The 17,572-nt window shown below is 41.7% G+C and overlaps 5 protein-coding genes across 11 annotated transcripts; 2 read left to right on the top strand and 3 right to left on the bottom strand.

Annotated features, from left to right (window-relative positions):
• Window positions 1-1,304: 1,304 nt before the first annotated feature.
• Window positions 1,305-4,572, bottom strand: LOC108653670 (2-acylglycerol O-acyltransferase 2). Of its 3 annotated transcripts, XM_089261895.1 has the most exons (7): window positions 4,429-4,559; window positions 3,310-3,615; window positions 2,705-2,802; window positions 2,517-2,648; window positions 2,107-2,451; window positions 1,792-1,991; window positions 1,305-1,726 (listed from the first exon to the last, which is right to left on the bottom strand). In XM_089261895.1, exons 2-7 carry the CDS (start codon window positions 3,436-3,438, stop codon window positions 1,569-1,571), a joined length of 1,062 nt encoding a protein of 353 aa, XP_089118021.1. In that variant the 5' UTR covers window positions 3,439-3,615; window positions 4,429-4,559; the 3' UTR covers window positions 1,305-1,568. The 3 variants fall into 3 exon arrangements, with proteins under 3 accessions (XP_089118021.1, XP_017959823.2, XP_017959822.1); XM_018104334.2 differs by lacking the exon at window positions 3,310-3,615 and having other exon boundaries at window positions 4,429-4,572; XM_018104333.3 differs by lacking the exon at window positions 4,429-4,559 and having other exon boundaries at window positions 3,310-3,879.
• On the top strand, window positions 2,204-13,442 carry GLaz (Glial Lazarillo). Of its 5 annotated transcripts, none has more exons than XM_089261900.1 (5): window positions 8,618-8,740; window positions 9,994-10,418; window positions 12,273-12,427; window positions 12,676-12,748; window positions 13,027-13,442. In XM_089261900.1, exons 2-5 carry the CDS (start codon window positions 10,272-10,274, stop codon window positions 13,297-13,299), a joined length of 648 nt encoding a protein of 215 aa, XP_089118026.1. In that variant the 5' UTR covers window positions 8,618-8,740; window positions 9,994-10,271; the 3' UTR covers window positions 13,300-13,442. The 5 variants fall into 5 exon arrangements, with proteins under 5 accessions (XP_089118028.1, XP_089118026.1, XP_089118025.1 ...); XM_089261899.1 differs by having other exon boundaries at window positions 8,665-8,736; XM_018104336.3 differs by having other exon boundaries at window positions 8,688-8,801.
• Samtor (S-adenosylmethionine sensor upstream of TORC1) lies at window positions 4,992-6,222 on the top strand. Its single transcript, XM_018104335.2, has one exon. It carries the CDS (start codon window positions 5,194-5,196, stop codon window positions 6,094-6,096), a length of 903 nt encoding a protein of 300 aa, XP_017959824.1. The 5' UTR covers window positions 4,992-5,193; the 3' UTR covers window positions 6,097-6,222.
• Window positions 6,139-8,538, bottom strand: LOC108653668 (uncharacterized). The gene is made up of 4 exons (XM_018104327.3): window positions 8,301-8,538; window positions 7,003-8,228; window positions 6,544-6,934; window positions 6,139-6,482 (listed from the first exon to the last, which is right to left on the bottom strand). Exons 1-4 carry the CDS (start codon window positions 8,418-8,420, stop codon window positions 6,213-6,215), a joined length of 2,007 nt encoding a protein of 668 aa, XP_017959816.1. The 5' UTR covers window positions 8,421-8,538; the 3' UTR covers window positions 6,139-6,212.
• Nrk (Neurospecific receptor kinase) lies at window positions 12,669-17,479 on the bottom strand. The gene is made up of 4 exons (XM_018104326.3): window positions 16,883-17,479; window positions 16,537-16,816; window positions 16,232-16,474; window positions 12,669-16,167 (listed from the first exon to the last, which is right to left on the bottom strand). The coding sequence occupies exons 1-4, from the start codon at window positions 17,222-17,224 to the stop codon at window positions 14,909-14,911; spliced, it is 2,124 nt and encodes a 707-aa protein (XP_017959815.1). The 5' UTR covers window positions 17,225-17,479; the 3' UTR covers window positions 12,669-14,908.
• Between the last annotated feature and the right edge of the window lie 93 nt (window positions 17,480-17,572).

The raw sequence follows: 17,572 nt of genomic DNA, 5'->3' as shown, positions 1-17,572 counted from the left end.
TGAATACCACAGAGAAACCCAAAAATATTTAGATAATACGCTTTTTTGGAAGCACTGCGAATATCGTAAAAACCTTTTTGCAAAAACACACAAATCGGCTGCCTGGCTAGTACCTAAAAACTAAATGTAGAAATAGAATTCAAATGAGAGCTATAGCATTTAACTATATATGATAAAATATGAGAAATTTAGCAACATGTTTTTTAGGCTCTTTAAAGAAAATCTTTGAACAATTGTAATTGTAAACATCATCAAAAGTTTATGCCAAAAAAAATATAATGAAAAGAAAACCACATTTTTGTATTGCTAAATTAAAAGAATAAAAGACAAATTTATATTTATATAGTTGGAATGTAAGGCAATTGAATTGCTTCTACTACATGCATACAAATATAGCATATACATATATATATATAAACATATATTTTTGTCACCCACACACACACAGCCATACACACAATCACCACACATGCATAACTAGAATCCCAATTATACAACAGAAAGTTATAGATGATATATAGAAAAGGAAAGTTATAGGTAAAATAAAAATGAAGCCCACAGAATATAATTTTTGAAAACTAAAAATTACACAAAGATAATCATATATACATACATATATACGAGATATATATTTGTTATAGCCTAAATGCATTTTCTAAAGCCAGATTTGCCAGATATACAAATTAGTAATCCGAACCCCAAGTCCAACTAAATGCCAAGTGTTCCTTCTACAGCAAAAGATTCCTAAATGGATTTTAGTTGTTCAATTATTTGTAGATAATTTATAATAATTTAGAAATTCGAAAGCCAACTAATTAATTAGGCAGCATATGCAAAAAAGACAAAAATAATTAATTTCATTTAATTTAGTAAAAAAAAAACATTAGTAAAACTTTGTTTAGTCGAAAAGTGATTTGTTGCTAATAAAAAAAAGGAAGAAGGAAAGGAAGATAGAAAAATTTGATTGTACCTTAATTGAAGATTCTGCGATTGAATTTAGTGTAGCATAATATTGTATTTTTACCAAATTCCTTATAGTTATTAATTGTTAAAGCAAAAAGGAAAAACTTCTATTTAGTACATAGAACCTATCTAATATATATATAAACAAAATGAAAAGTTAATGGCACAAAACACCTAAGAAACAAAAAAACTAAAAAAAAAAACCATTTAGTTAAGTTTTCCAAATATGAAATTTCGAATCCTCCTCCTTTTTCTTTTTGTATATAAAATTTATGTACGACGTAACAAATTTAATTGGTAACTTAATAATTAATAATAATATTAATAAAAAGAACATACGCTTTCGTTAAAATTAACCAACTAACCCTTTTTATTGTGTACAGTTGCTAATTAACAACTTAATACTAAAAGCGTAAACAAATGCTTAAACACTTAAAATCCCTAACAATTGCACCTTAAATAATCCTGAAGTTTCTTTTGGGTTACAATATGATTTTGCTATTTGAAAAGCTTTAAGTGTGACCTTGTCCGCGTCTATGTGAAAATCCTCAAAGCCCGAATGTTTTGTGAACGAGTTGGCAGTCCCAAACAGTTGAATAGTGTGCTCAGTTTATAATTAGTTGTTTTGTTTCCGGGTCTTTCAAGTATTTGCCTTTATATTCTTCAAACATGTCCTCCAGTGCTTTGATTACCTTGCCGTGCAACTCGTCGACATAGGCAGGATCGGGATCATCACTCTGCACCACTTCAATTGGTGCGCCAACTAAACAGCAATGAAAGATCTCGTACACTTGTTTCTATGAGGATCAGGTGCTGCAGTCTACTTACGAACTTGTGTGATGGGGCGACGATAAGGCACAACGCCAAATGGATAGTGGAAGATGTCGCGACCCAAGGGTATCAGCGGCGCTATACCCGTTCGCTTCTTCACAGCAATCTGAAAGTTGCGCAGTTTCGAGTTGGGCGGATTGGCCACCTGCTGGAAGATGTCAACTTCGCCAAATGAAAAGCTGGGAACAATTGCAGAACTGTTCACAAGAGACAGAGAGAGAGAGAGAGAGAGAGAGAGAGAGAGAGAGAAGAGTGTTGATTGTAATGGAAGCGTCATACAGTTAGTTTTTGTCTCGCCGTCTCTCTATTTACCCTGTTCGCACGGCCATCTTCACGAAGCCCTTGCGCTTTCTGAGCGTTAGAATATATTCACCAGGATTTGAGTCGAGCGCCTCCTGTGCCCCGCCCACCAAAATAGCTACCGCATTGGAGGTGAAGCCATCACGATTGTCGGGATGTTGCGGATTATTCGACTTGGTGAGGTAGTACATCAGCGACTCCTTCGACACTGAGATTAGACCCCACCACCAGCGTATAAAATGACGCAAGAAAGGCGTGTAGAAATGTTGATCGAGCGTAGCAACCTTTGGGCGCACCTGCGGGAAGAGTTTGAACCATACGCCAATATCGAAAGCCATATTCATACAAATGCCGGTGCTGCAAGTAAGTAATATAATCATTTATAAAAATTATCGATAAGATATCTTAATGCAAGTAGTTACCCAAGTATGCCGTGTGGAAAGCTAGCTATTATGTAGTTTTTATTGGGCGGCAGGTCGGCGGTCTTGATCAATTGAACGGGAAAATATCTACGGTATATGCGACCTATCGCATTGTCTCGCATTAGCATGCAGCTGGAAGCAATCATGAAAATTAGCCAAAAATCTATTAGTTTGAGCCTTAGACATACCCATTGCCATCGATTCGGGCAACATTCAATTTGTGCCGCAGGTAGATAATGGTCCAATAGACGAGCAACAGAGCGCGTGCCAAATTGCTGCCAAAGATCTGCAAAAGTATGTTAAGTGATGAATATGCATAGATGAACATGTATATGTAGATGTATATGTATATATGAATTTACAGAGTATGACCTCTTCTATATTTTCTCTCTTCTAATCCTCTGTTGCAGCTCCCACTCCAGTTACAAATTTGCTCACAATTCTAATTAGCATGAGAGCTAGAGCGAGAAGGCTGCTCATTTCTGCAGACTTTCAGCTGCGCTCTCCGTCTTCAAAATGAATGTAAGAGTATGTGTGCTTTCACGCATATAAATTCCTTTTGTGAGAGGAGTATTGCATATTAGTTATAGCATTTTCCATGCTTATATAAAAACCTCTATTTTGTAATATTTTATATTTGGAAAGAGTATTAGACCGTTGACATGCTTCAAGATAACTTTATCAGAGCGCACACACACACACAGTACCCACTGTTAATGTATTTTGCCCCCGAAATATTTATCAACAGTATATCCTGTCAATAATGTACTTATACTTTAGTATTTGTACTTACCAATATTAGAATTATGGCATAATAGGAATTCAAAGGCAGTGTAAAAAAGAATGACGTATAAATGGCCATGACCAAGAGTTCTTGGCACCTATTTACGGCTGCCTTAATGGTCGCCGAATCGATCTTCATGTTGACCTCTGGATGTGACTGGTAGCAAGGAGGAAAGCAGAGAAAGTTGAGCAGAGCAGAGGGCAGACACGCCTCAGTTGACTTGCCATCAACGACTGAACTGTCGCACAAATGTTGAATGCGTTCTTATCCTTATCGGTAGCTGGGCAGAGAGACCATCGGACAGCGGCGTTAACACTTTAAGAACGCATTTTAGTGATAATTATTTAGCGATAAGTTTCGGCTGGCATTGATAAAGTGCCCCCTGCACTAAAATACTTTTTCTATTATCTAAAATATTTTCAACAACATTTTACAATTGTAAACGCTTTGCGGAACCAATGCGGCGATAAGCCGGTCTTTATCAATACAAATTGGATAGGCAAAGTTAAAAAAAACAACAAAATTTAGTTAATTGGCGTGGGTTAAAAGTCCTATGTATATATGTACATGTATGTGCATAAACTGCGCCGTTGTTGGTTGTTATATCATATTTATATGTTGCTACAGCATTTGGATGGCTACACATGTGGGTATGTTTGTATACTCCATTCGGTCTTGACCTTTAGAACGGATTCGCTTTCAGAACAATGGACTCACACACCCACACATGCATGCATATTGAATATGGGTGTATGTATGCACGTCATATATTTTAGTTTGCCGCCGTTGAGTGTTTCTTAAAATTGAGTTGTGGATTTGTCAATGTGTTCTGATAAGAAACTTAACAAATAGTTTCAGCAATTGTTTGTCTGCCAATAGGCTGGTTCTCAATGCTTATCAATATGTGTGAATGGAATAGTGTCTGTAGCACGCATTTGCTTACTCATGCTTAATCATTATGTATGTGACAAGTAAACTAGTTTTTTGTATTACGTGCGATTCCTTCTATATAATGGCTATGTATACTTGCGCACTTGTTTCTAGTTTTTGTAATTAAACTGGATAGATGCGATTCTCGAGCAAAAATGAATTGCAATCATATCATTGCATTGTACGTTGCTGACTCACAGTTTTTAATTTGTGCACAAATAAAGTACAATACATTAAACAATGCTTAATGCTTATTGCTTCAGGAACTCGAAAAAACATTTTTCAATTAGTGCACACTTAGAATAGAGCTAGACTAGAACTGTTACAGCTTGAGTTGTTTTTGCACTCACAGAAAGAAACGAATGGAAATTTACTTTTCTACATGTTTTGCTTAAATATATATTTATATCCCCCTTTTGAGTTTCACTTTCTATGGTTTAAAAAAGTTGCGGTTTGAACGATCCGTTCACAATTGTGACTTAGGCACTAAAAACGTTCAAGTTGTGATAATGAATTTGGCCACACTTTTGGTTTCAAAGTCTTGCGCTTTAAGGCAATAAACACAAATTTGTATTCCACTTGTATAGCAGTTTTTTGTATAACAGCTAGCAAAAACAGAACGAATGATCATAAGGTATCCACTTGACTAATTTACGTATATATGGCTCGTGCATTTGTTCGAGATACACTTATTGGTTTTAAACAACTTCCTCTTGACCAGCGACAAGTGTGACCTAATCTGTATACCTTGCAAATGACGAAGTATTGATTTTTGCAAACGGGCACACTATTGTTTACATGCGCTGTTGCGCCTTACACGAGCTACAGTGGTGGCGAATATAAAATACAGGTATACAGGTGTGCAAATATCGCTCATCTCAATTGTATACACACATTTGTTGCGCCTGGAGTGAAAATAAACAAAAAAAAACTAAATAAAATAAAATCTACAATAAATAGAGCATGGCCACGGAGGAGCATCAACGCTTGGCCAACATTGTGAAGAACTGTCACGAGAACTTAAGACAGCTCACAAAATTGTATGGAGCAGAGCGTGCTTGGAAGGAGCACACAGCACCCCACAATGCTGAAAAGCTGGCTGAGTATGCAGATGCAATGCAGCAGCTCGCTGGCATATGGGAATCGAATGCTACTAAGACGGAGCTGCAAGCGCGTAGTCGCATCAAGTGGGCCATCGACTATATAATCAAATACTTCTACACGGAGGGCATCTATCTGCAGAAGCGACAGCGGGAGCAGCGCCTGCTCGCTTCCTACAATGAGCTGGCGGATTCAGAATGTGCGTACATGGATGAGCCACCGGACAGTGTTCGAGTGCTAGACGTGGGCAGCTGCTTCAATCCGTTTGGCAATACACCACACCTGGAGGTGACAGCCATCGATCTCTGTCCCGCACCTGGAACTCATGTGCTCCAAGGTGACTTTCTCACAGTGGGCGTAGACGCTAGTTTGAAGCAACCGGAGATTGTCGATCAGACCGTGAAAAGCTTACCTGCTGGCTACTATCATTGCGTCATCTTCAGCCTCCTGCTGGAATACATGCCCAGTGCGGAACAGCGTTTGATTTGCTGCCAGAAGGCCTACGAGCTGCTGGGACCGGAGGGAATTCTAGTCATCATTACACCCGACTCCCAGCATGTGGGCAAGAATGCCAGTATCATGAAGAACTGGCGTTTCGCTCTGGCCAAGCTGGGCCTGCTGCGCGTCCGCTTCGAGAAATTGCCCCACATTACGTGCATGGTCTTTCGGCGAGCCATTAGCCAGCATTTGTCGCAGCACTGGGCGAGCGTGCATCGGGAGGAGGGCATCTGCGAGACGATTCGCATTCCACAGGACGATCATTAAATATCCATAGCCATAGTCACCTATCTGTAGTCCATGAATGTGTACTTGTGTCTGCATTATATTTATGAGTTCCTTCTTCGTTCTTAACTATTTCTAAATATGACATAAATAGTTACTTAAATACTATTACTATTGTTGCAGTTGTTTGTCTCCTGCTTCTGGGTGGCAGCAATGGTCGAGTCGGCGGTTTGACGCTTCTTCATGGCCGTTGTGGCGACCACTGCTTGTTGCATTATGTTCGGTGGCAGCGGCTTCTTGCGATCCGCCTCCCACTCGGCGCGATGCAAGCGCTGGCGATGCTTGTACATGTTGGCATTCGAGAAGAACGTCTGCGGGCAGTTCGGGCAGGTGTATAGCACCTCACCTGTATGCGTAGACGTGTGCTCCTGCAAAGATATAGACGATATAGACTCCCTGATGCTTCTTTAAGTCGACTGCTTCACTTACTCGAAGATCCTGTGGCCTCTTGAACGCCTTCTCGCACATGGTGCATCGAAACTTTCGCTCGCACTGATGGTTGTGGTAAATATGGCGTTTGAGTGCTCGCGAATTTGTGGACTTTTTGTCGCAGATGTGGCATCGATGCTCACCACCGGGCGGCTCATGCACCGTGCTCATGTGCTGCTTGAGCCCTGACAAGTGGCGCAGCCAAGTGCCGCATATCTCGCATTGTACGGGATCGGGCTTTGGCCGTGGCTTATCGGAATGCTCCAGTTCATGGTGTTTCTTAAGATTCGCCTGGGAGCGCAACGTCTTGCCGCATTTGTCGCAAATGATGGCAGTTTCCGGATCATGCATATAGCGCAAGTGTTCCTTCAGCTTGCGTTCTGTGGGCACTCTGCAAAGCGAAAAAAGGAACAAGGCAGTTAGGCATTACGTATAACCTTGAGGTCAAAGTCAACTAACTTTTTGTTGCACTCTGGGCAGGTGTATTTGAAATCCGACTTGGGCACATGCTTGGACACATTGTGATACTCCACAGCAGCCTTTGTGGTGAAGCATTTGGGACACTTATCACATTGATACATGCGTTTATCCTTCGTATCCGCTTGTGGATTCGTATGCGTCTGTTCGTGCGTCTCGAGACTTTTGGAATCGTGGAATATGCGACCGCACTGTGTGCACATAAAGTGCTCGGGATTCTTGTGGACCAGCACATGCTCGGCCAGTGCGCGGCGTATGTGAAACTTGCGACCACAACAGGCAATGAAGCCACTCTCCATGTTGTGGGACATACGCTGATGGCGCCGCATGTCTCCGAAGTTGGGCACCAGCAGATTGCAGACATGGCACGGCAGCTTCTTGAAGAAATCTATGATGATCTTATCGAATTCGTCTTGTTGCGCTTTCCGCTTCTCGATCTCCTCGCGGCTCATTCGCACAGGTGGAATCAGAGGCTTGGGGCGTTTCCGATACTTCTTCGGCTTGACCACAACACGCTTGGGTATCTCTGCATATCGCTCCTCTGGCTCCATGTCCGGCAAACTGTTGTCTGAGTCGCTGTCGCTGGTTTCGCTCGAGCTGGCGCTGTCATCAGTGCCCAGCACTGCCTCCGCAGCTAGAAGCTCCTTGTCATTATCATCATCGGAATCGTTCTCGCTCTTCATGCAGCTGGGCGGGGATATTGGCGGCGTTTTGGAACGTAGCCCGCGGCGTGTGCTACGACGCAACGGCTGTCCTTTAACTCCCTTCGCTGCAGATGCTTTCAGATCTAGAAACTCGGCTAAAGGTATATCGCCATCTGAATCACTGTTGACCGTTGGCTGTTCTTTTTTAATGCGTCGCTTAGCACTCGCTGGCTGCTCAGCACTCGGTCTCTTTGTAGCAGCGCTCCTCTGCTCCAGCAACTGCTCTTCGAGCACTTCAAGCTTGGGCAGGGGCTCGAGTTCGTTCACCTCCACCTTGACATCGCTCGTGGCAAAAAAATCCTCAGCCAGCGCATCCAGCTCACCGCCAAACGCCAATGGATTTGCTGCCTCGGATTCGTCACAGAACTCGATCTGCACATTCTTCACGTCGCTGCGTCTCTCCTGATGGGCATTGTAGACTCGCTGATAGAATTCATTGAAGCTGCTCACGCACTCCCAGCACTGGCGACATATTTGCTCGTGCTCACCAGTTGCGCTGCTCAGCTGCAAATAGTTTGCGCAGGAAAAGTGAAAAAGGAAACGTGATATACAAAATTAAAATATTCGCGCCTTTACCTCAAGCCAAAAATGTTTGTTGATTGTTTTGCAAATGTTGAGCCGCAAACCAAGTTCGGAGAATATTTTATAGGATTCATCATTGTTGCAGCAGCGAAAACAAAGCACACACGCTGCCATATCCTTACCCTACGGTTACTTGAATAAATGGAATTGCCTAAGCTGCCGTCATTTATTGTTGCAGAATGAAACTTGATTAAAACAAAAAAAAAATAAATAAAACAAATCTGCTTGCAATTTGTTGACAATCTACACAAATATGGAGGTCGGCTGATAAGCTGTTATCGATTAGCTACGCAGTGTGTGCACACTTGATGTATACATTTATTATTGCGCGACGGTCACACTGTTTGCAATTCAAATACCCATACGATAAACAGCAGTCAGTACATTTCCAACGGTCGAGCGGTGCGGTTGCAGTCTATGCTATTTAGTTGTCGGTAAACAATTCGAGAAGAAAAAAGACTTTCTAGTGCGAAAGAATACGCAGCAAACAAATTTGTAAACAAAGAGATAACAAATATACTACAATAACTATTTAAAGGCAGTTAAAATTATAAAGAAATAATAGCATAAATTTGCAATTGCCTTGGCAACTGAATGACTACGTTAATATACGTAATTGAATAGTTAGCTTTTTGTGTTTTTTTGTTGTTTTTTTTGTTTGTTTGTTTACTGTTGCTCTTTTCTGTTTGTCTGTCTGCAAAAAATTAACACTCACTGCCAATTTTCATTGCCTGCTAATGGCTAAAATAACTTGTTAGTTAGTTATTACAAAATTTGCCTGGAAGTGTGTTATGAAAGATATGAACTGAGTAGACTTCCTTTATTTTATCTGTGGAATGCTCGCTATTCATATTTCCTTTTTCTCCCCATGGCTGCTGTTACAGTTGACTTGAACTTGAGCCAATTCAGTTGTTTAATAACAGCTGGTTTGCAAAAGCATTTGATCATCAATATCATGACGCATGCAACAATGGACTTCCTTTATTGGGCCTTTTACTTTTGTTTATGAATGAACGAATGAATGCGCAACATTCACCTGTTCGCGCAGCGCTTACCACCCAACTAGTTGCAGTTGCAGTTGCTGCCGCTGCTGTGGCATGCCACATTCATTTGCCACTTACAATGGAGCTCTGTGTGTGTGGCAGCCAGCTCGTTTCGTTTTCGCATCGCTTAGCCTGCTGCAGTCTGGTTTTTAGCTCAATACCCTGAATTTATTGGTGAAATGGTTAAGCGGGGTAGATTGTTTTTGGTAACATATATGCTGTAGGTAGAAAAGAAAGAAGAGACAAGAATAATAGAGTGGAGAAGACAACAAAAGAAGAAAATATGTGAAGACACATTAAGGACAGTAAAGAGAAGATCGAAGGGGGCTGTAAAGAGGCAAAATTAAGAGAATATGACAAATATTAGCAATAGTTGTGTGATGTCCTGGTCAGGGTATCTACAAGTCGGGCACTGCCGACTAAAGCACTCTTACTTGTTTTTTTCTCCAATTTTCTTTTACGTAACGTTTAGCCAAGGCACGATCCAACCTAGTTAATGTATATATAGACGTATATATACATTTTTGGTTTGTTTGAAAGAGCATTTCATTTTCACTGTTTACAAATTTGTTGCACTGCACAAAGTCAGGCTTGAGTCGAGCACGTTTTTATTATCGCACATTTCTACTGCGGAATATTAATAGGTCCATCGACCAGCAACAATAAAACAAAAACAAAAACAAAAAAAGGAAATGAAAACTATGCTTCAGCGTTCATTGGCCAACTGACATCCAAAAAAGAAGAAGAAGAAAGAAAAAAACAGAAGCTCTACTGTGCATAATCAAGTGAATCGTCAAATAAATTGAAAAATTACAAATTAAACATTCTATGCAGAACAATCAAAGCTGAGCAACTGTGTCAATCTGTGCCCTAAATATACATACATACATACATATAGACATATATATACTCTATTGCAAATATGTATCAAATGAAGTTTTGCACAATTTTGCGTATTTCGCTATTGTCAAGCGTTTTATTGTTATCCACGTTTGTGGCAGAGACAAAGGCGTACGGATTTGGACGTTGCCCGAAGTATCCATCCATGCCAAAGTTCAATATGAGTCGAGTAAGTTACCCTCTCTTATAACACAAACAAATAAGCATTAAAACAAATAGATGCAACTGTGTATACAGTAAAATCTCCATTTACGGTTTGCAAAGTCACAACTAAACTAAACTAAATTAAATATATTTAAATATGAATGAGGAGGGAAATTTGTCAGCTCATACCTTTCACATGATTGAACAAATTTTTGACTTTCTTGTGAGGTAGGAATAGGATGGAGTTATTATTATTTTAGCGATCTTTCGCTCTACTCTTATTAGCATCACAGAACTTCGCCTTTTACTGTCATTTTAGGCAAGCGTGCGACCATTAGCAGATTTCACAGCACGTTTGAGGCATTTGCCAAATAATAACAAATTCCAAAACAAAAAGCTGTGAAATTTCCCATTTTTTACCACAAGGCGCTGGTTGTTTTTTTTCTTGTTTCTTTAAAGATTGTGCATAAAGTTGAACTTGAACCAATTTTTAGAGTCTGCAACAATGTAAAAGTGCAAACCAGTTTACAGCCAGGCCGCCATAAAAGCTTAACAAATTTTATAAGCACATCCATATAAATATATATAAACATTTGTATATATAGTTATATAGTCTATACAAATGTGTATATACTTATATTTATTTATCTAACAAACAATTCAATTGACGTATTCAAGAAGCCCAAGGACAACAACAATGAGACCAAAGATCAAAGAGATCTTTGCTACTGCTGCTGCTGCTGCTAATGTTGCTCTTGCTGTTGTTGTTTTTAGTTGAAAACTAGAAAATTACTGGAATCAATTTAGCTGGCCAATTACATTAATCATACGCCGAGTGTAGCGAGGGAGACATTTAGTTGACCGCCTTGAGAGCACTTAAAGTTCCATTCGCGCGCTGTAAAAACTCAACGAATTACCATATCCATATAGCATAATAAACTAGTGAGAGTTAACAAAGCGAACAAAGGCGAAACACAGCTGCTAAGAGATGAGCGTAAGACTGAAAAGAGCTGAAAACAATTTATATATATGTATATATTGTATAGCTAAAGCAACTGAAGTCATCATTGAGACAGCTAAACAAATGCTAATTGAATTATATTTAAGTTTCTTTCATGCTAAATTTACAATCTACTTGCAACTGGAAGAACTAGATTGCTTACACAATAAATGTATGTATAAGAGAAAGGAGGAGCATGATAAAGCCTATTGTTATGGCGTTTCTACTTTCCAAACTTCCCTTCGTGCTATCTCGTGCATGTTTCGTGTCACGTAATCAGCTTCAGCAGCTTCCGTTGCATTCGACTCTCTGCTGTGCCCTCTAATTGGATGATAAAAGTCTTCGTTGCCTTCAATTGAGCAGTTGGTAAGCTCGCTTTGACACGATTCGCCTTAAGAGGGGGGCAAAGACCTCGAGCTTAAGAATAATTATGCAGTGGCGGCCCCTATGACTAGCAGCTCTAGCAATTGGCAGTCGGCAGCAGCCGGAGGCTATCAGCAGCATCAGCTACTGGGCAATATTTGAGAGCAGCAGTGAAACCAGTTTACCAAAAAAAAATCGAAAAAAAACAATAAATAAAAAATACTTGAAATGTTTATGTTTTACGCAGCGACTGAAGGCAGCTATTTATTTCTTTTTATTTTTGAATCTGTTTTTCCTTTATTTATTTATTTTTTTCTTAATAGTAACCCAGTTAAATGCTTACTCATCGGCGTATAAAGAGAAACGCAGCTTGAAATTCTTATCGAAACTACGTAAATAATTATTTTTGACTGTTGATCTATTATATATTTATAGTTGTCTGCAGTTAGAGATCCATATCTGTCCTATTTATGCTATTTCTAAATCTGTTTTTGTCTTCACTTCTATTTCTTACAGGTACTGGGTCACTGGTACGAGGTGGAGCGTTCGTTTTATTTGCCAGAAATTGCCTCCGGCTGCACCACATTTGAATTTCAGCCCTATAGTAAAGCGGAGCTGTCCAAGTTTAACAATTTTAAAGTGGAGGTGGCCATTAAAACTGTCAATCGCATGTAAGTAAGAGCAGAGTCAGTTATACGTAGAAGATTAGGGAAACAGAGTTAGCTGGAGAAACATAGTGTCACAGGGTGGGAGTTTGAGGAAGCTGTAGATATGGGGAGATAGGTAAATAATAAATTAGTGAGGAAATGTAAATAATACAGTTATATAGACATAGATAAAGATGTATAGAGAGAGAAAGGTTAAGAGAGAGTCCATTATATAGTAGAGTGTACATTGTATATATTTCTACTCTTTTTAGCACTGGCAATCCGAATGTTAATCTGGGCTACGCCACACCAGAGAACAGCAAATCTTCCATAATGGACTTTAAGGTAAGTCTATCAAAATATCACACTCATGTATCATATTTGAGCAATCATTAGTGCTGTCAGCTATATAAATATTGCAATCGAAGAACAGATGAACTCAAGAGTAAATAAAATACAGAGAAGTAGTGTTTAATAATTTAGGAAAACAGCGAAGGAAGGAATGCAGGATTTTGATCGTAAATTGGCAGCATTGCTCAGAGAATATATAATCATTACCATTGTCATCATCATCATCTAAACTGCTCAGCATCTCACTAATAATTCTAAACAAACAATCGCAGTTCAACACACGTTTTCCTGAGGTGATTGCCCGTCTGCTGCCTGGATCTGGGAAATACCAGGTGCTCTACACGGACTACGACAACTATGCTATCCTGTGGTCATGTGGAAGCATTGGATCGCTTGGCTATGCGGATCAAATCTGGATTCTGGGACGTGAAACAGATTTTGTGGTGGAGATACGAGAGAAGATCTATGATGTGCTAAAGCGACTGTCCCTGGATCCGGATAGGCTGGTTCTCAGCAAGAACACCAACTGTCCCAAAATCAACTGAAACTAAGCCTATACATATATATATACAAACTGATTTTTAAGTATACTATTGAATCTATTTAGGTTTCTGTGATATCGCAAAGTCGAGCTACGTTTCTTTGTTTTGCGAAACAAATATATATAAATATATATACCATGAATGCATATGTATGTGAAATGTGATATTTGAGGGGATTTTCAGAACAGTAAAGTTCAGATTTGCCAATTATTACAGATACTCTAATTGATGAGCTATATACATATATGCAACACTTGCCTATCCACAAATTGGGAAATGATGTTTTTTTTAGTCGCAATACGAAAGGGAAACAGCTTGGAAGTGTTCTAAAATATGTCGAAATTGTGGATTTTATTGCTTCTTGCATTGCTTTTAAGTATGCTGGAGCTGTCGTCTGCTCGAGGAGGAGGAGGTGGCCATGGCGGAGGAGGCCATGGTGGAGGAGGCCATGGCGGAGGAGGCCGTGGCGGAGGAGGTCGTGGAGGCGGCCGTGGTGGCGGTCGAGGAGGTTCCGGAAGACCTGGTGGCTTTGGTGGTGGAAGACCTGGCTTCGGTGGCGGACGACCTGGTGGCTTCGGTGGTAGGAGACCTGGCTTTGGAGGACCTTTTAGAGGTGGCTACGGCCGACCATTTGGCGGCTATGGCGGCTATGGCGGCTATGGCGGCTATGGCGGCTATCGAGGATATAGATCCTATGGCTATGGTGGCGTCGGACTTGGCGTGCTGCCGCTGCCTGTGCCTGTCTCCTATCCGTGTCGTCGCCCATATCCCTACGACTACTACTACGACGACTACTATTATTGCTAGATGGAAAGACAATTTTTGTTTTTGATTATGAAAGTTATATTATACAAATTACATTAACATTTTCAGTTACAAGATTATGATGTAAATGTCCTAAGAAATTGAGGCTGTAGACAGTTCTCTAAATACTTGATATTTTCATATTTATATAGATAGATTCATTGATTCCTTATTGTTTTGATGGTCTTCGGTGTTTGTTTGTTTCATATTCGTTTGCATGGACCGGTCCTTAGTATTCGAGCTTAAGTCTAAATAAAAACCGATTGCAATTCAATCCGCAATGCATGTGTATATATATATAAATGTAATTATGTTTATATTTTTAGTGAATTAACCTTATTTTTGTGTCTACGGACTAGATATGAGATACGTGATGCATTCGTTGTGGCAAAGTAAATATATCGTAATTGTTATAATAATAAGATATCATATTTAATGTAAATATGGAGTGCTTTGGATATCATGCAACTACTAGCAAAATATATTGGCATACGTGAAATCAACTGGAAACTTAGGAAGTTCTCGGAGGTGAAGCCGTCTAGGAAATATGCCAGAAGGTTTATACAAAAACAATTAACAATTCCAAAGACTTATATAAGTTATGAAAAAAACTATTCTGGATAAGTCCGTATTTTAATTATATTATCGTTATGTTAAGTGTGTGTAGATGCTCCGGAAGACAAGCTGGAGAGCATTAAGTTTACGGATACGGATACGGATTCGTTGAAATGATGTCTTCAAACAATGACGGAATATCGATTACGCTTTCGATTCGTTCTGCGCTGAATTAGCTGAATCGCTGCTCAGCCTAAAGCATCGCCTTGCATTCGCTCTCAGCAATGCTGTGCTGAATGCAGTGATTGATCTCCGCGAAGCCGGGACGTTCGCTTGGCTTGCTGTTCCAGCAACGGCGCATTAGAGCGTACACAGAGAGCGGCGTATTGTCCGGACAGCCCAGCACGTTGCCCTCCTTGATGTACTTGATAACCTCGGCGTGTGTCAGCCCGAAGTAGGGCTGCAGAGCAAAGGAGAAGATCTCCCACAAGCAGATGCCAAAGGCCCACACATCCGACTCCAGGGAGAACTTATTATACAGTATACTCTCGATGGGCATCCAGCGTATGGGGATGACATCGTTCTCGTCGCCCTTGTAATAGTCCTGCAGATAGATCTTGTGCGAGAGACCGAAGTCGGCTATCTTCACGGTCATTTGCTCGTTGATGAGGCAGTTGCGCGTGGCCAGATCGCGATGCACAAACTTGCGTTCGGATAGGTAGAGCATGCCCGAGGCCACATCCGAGGCCATGTGGAGCAGCTGCAGCTCATCCAGGTGCTGGCGATTGTGCGGCTGGACCTGATGTGTGGCATACGGCGAGCAGGCACGCAGAAATTCACTCAAGTCACCCGGCGACATGTACTCGAAGAGCAAGCACATGGGCCGCCCCAAGGCGCAGACTCCCAATAGCTTCACAATGTTCGCATGATCGAACTCGGCCAACAGGCAGGCCTCGCGCTCGAAGTCCGTTTGCATTTGATCGGTGGCATCGTCCTTCAGCATTTTGACAGCCACCAGCAGGTCATCATTGCCAGGCACAAGTCCCGGCGCCTTGGCCTGAAAGACGCGACCGAAAGCGCCCTGTCCCAAGGAGCGCACATAGACAATATCTCCTCGCGGATATTCCAGCTTCTCCAGCCGTGTGTTCAGTTTCGTCTTCGGTTCCTGCTGCACCGCAGCTGTCGTCGTCAGCATCACGCAGTTGACGCTGTGTATGGTCGCAGTGCTGCGGATGGTGCCACATTTGATGCTGTTGGGAGCAAAGCCTGTGGAGCCGAGGGTTTCGCGACTTGCCGACAAGTTGGCGCCGCACTCGCCATGCACTGCCTGCGACTGGGGCTGCGTGTACTCCTTGTGCTTGGAGAGCTTGTAGGCGAGCAGTATAATCAAGTGAAGTGCCACGATGCCAATGAAGCCAATGCCAGCGAGCAGGAATATCATCGAGGGCGTAAAGAACTCCTCCATCTTAATGGGCGTATTCAAGTCCTTGGCACTCGGATCCACGTAGTCAGCTGGAATAGGAATTCGACACAGTCTTAGCTACATTTAAGAGTAGAATAATCCAGGTAAACCTACGACAAAGTGGAATATCGCAATGCTGCCAGCGCACAGATTCATCTAGGGTGTAGCACCAGGGATAGGGCTCCTCTCCGCCTGCATTGCGGCAATAGTTCTCGCCGTCAGTCAGCTGCTGAAAGACTAGAGGAGGCTGGATATGCTTGTGCGGATACTGTGTGTCCCAGCGCTGGCAGGGTATGCCCGATTTGGTCACATTCATGCTGCCCAGATAGTAACGTCCATTGCCATTGCGACAGTCATCTTAAAAAGAGACAAGATTACTGGTTACTAGCTCAAAAGAGGCTCTGGCAGTTTCTACTTACAGCTAACTTCCGACTCCTTGATCTCGGTGAGACCTATGTATGAGCAGCTGGGCCAGCGCATGCTGGCATCATAGTGGGGCAGGGCCGTACAGTTGGGCAGTCGAAAGTGACCGCGACTCTTGAGATACATGTTGCGTTCTCGCTTCTCCTCAATCAGGACCCAATCATTGTAGCAGAACTGCAAATGAGTTGCCTGGCAATCCTCGAAGCAGAGCGGCGCCTTGATGGCCTTGCCATTCTCCACATGACAGCGCGGGAAGGCATAGGCGCAAAGCATTTTCTGCAAAGAGAAGAGATGCCACTTTAGTCTCTGTTCAAAGGGAGTACAAGCAGAGATTTAGCCTACCTCAGCAGCCTCGCGGCACAGTCCGGTCAAGTCGATAATAAGCTCATCCCAGAGTGCTGTCGTGATCTGCTCATTGCGCCAGCCACCCGATGGATCCTCCAGGCTATACCACACTGGTCCGGTGATGAACTGCTTGCACACCTTGCCATTGTACGGCGCACAATAGCCCTTCTCCTCCCGCTCCCGCTCGTACTCGCTATTGTGATGTCGCTGGTGGTGACGTCTAGCCGGCTCCTCCACGTCGATGGCGTTTAAGGAATTACCATTCGCTTCGCATGTAAACAAAAACACGCAAAGCCCAACAAACACATACAAAAAACTTTCAATATCCCTAACCACCATGACTGCCCTGAGTGTGTGCCTGTGTGTGTGTGTGTATTTGTGTCTCTGTATATGTAAATACTTTTAGAGGCAGCTTTTGTGTACACTTTGCGCTTTTGTTTGTTTCCACTTGGAAATTTCCCAATAACTTCAATCGCCCGCTTTTAGGCACCCGCTGAACACATTTGCACAAACATTTTCACAGAGTTTTATATTATTTGGAGCACTTTTTAAGATGCTGGCGAAACTTAAATAGTAAAAAATTGCGAGGCGCATCGAGCTGTATACGCCGTACACTCGCCTCTGTCGACGCCTTTTTCCAGAATACCACCAAAAAGTTGGGTTGTCAGCCCAATTGGGGGAAGCATC

This window comes from Drosophila navojoa, chromosome 5 (assembly GCF_054131105.1).
Source record: "Drosophila navojoa isolate 15081-1374.11 chromosome 5, UAZ_NAV_1.0, whole genome shotgun sequence".
Taxonomy (NCBI): Eukaryota; Metazoa; Arthropoda; class Insecta; order Diptera; family Drosophilidae; genus Drosophila; species Drosophila navojoa.
The sequence above is the reverse complement of the archived record's forward strand: the minus strand, read 5'-3'. Positions and strand labels throughout refer to the sequence as shown.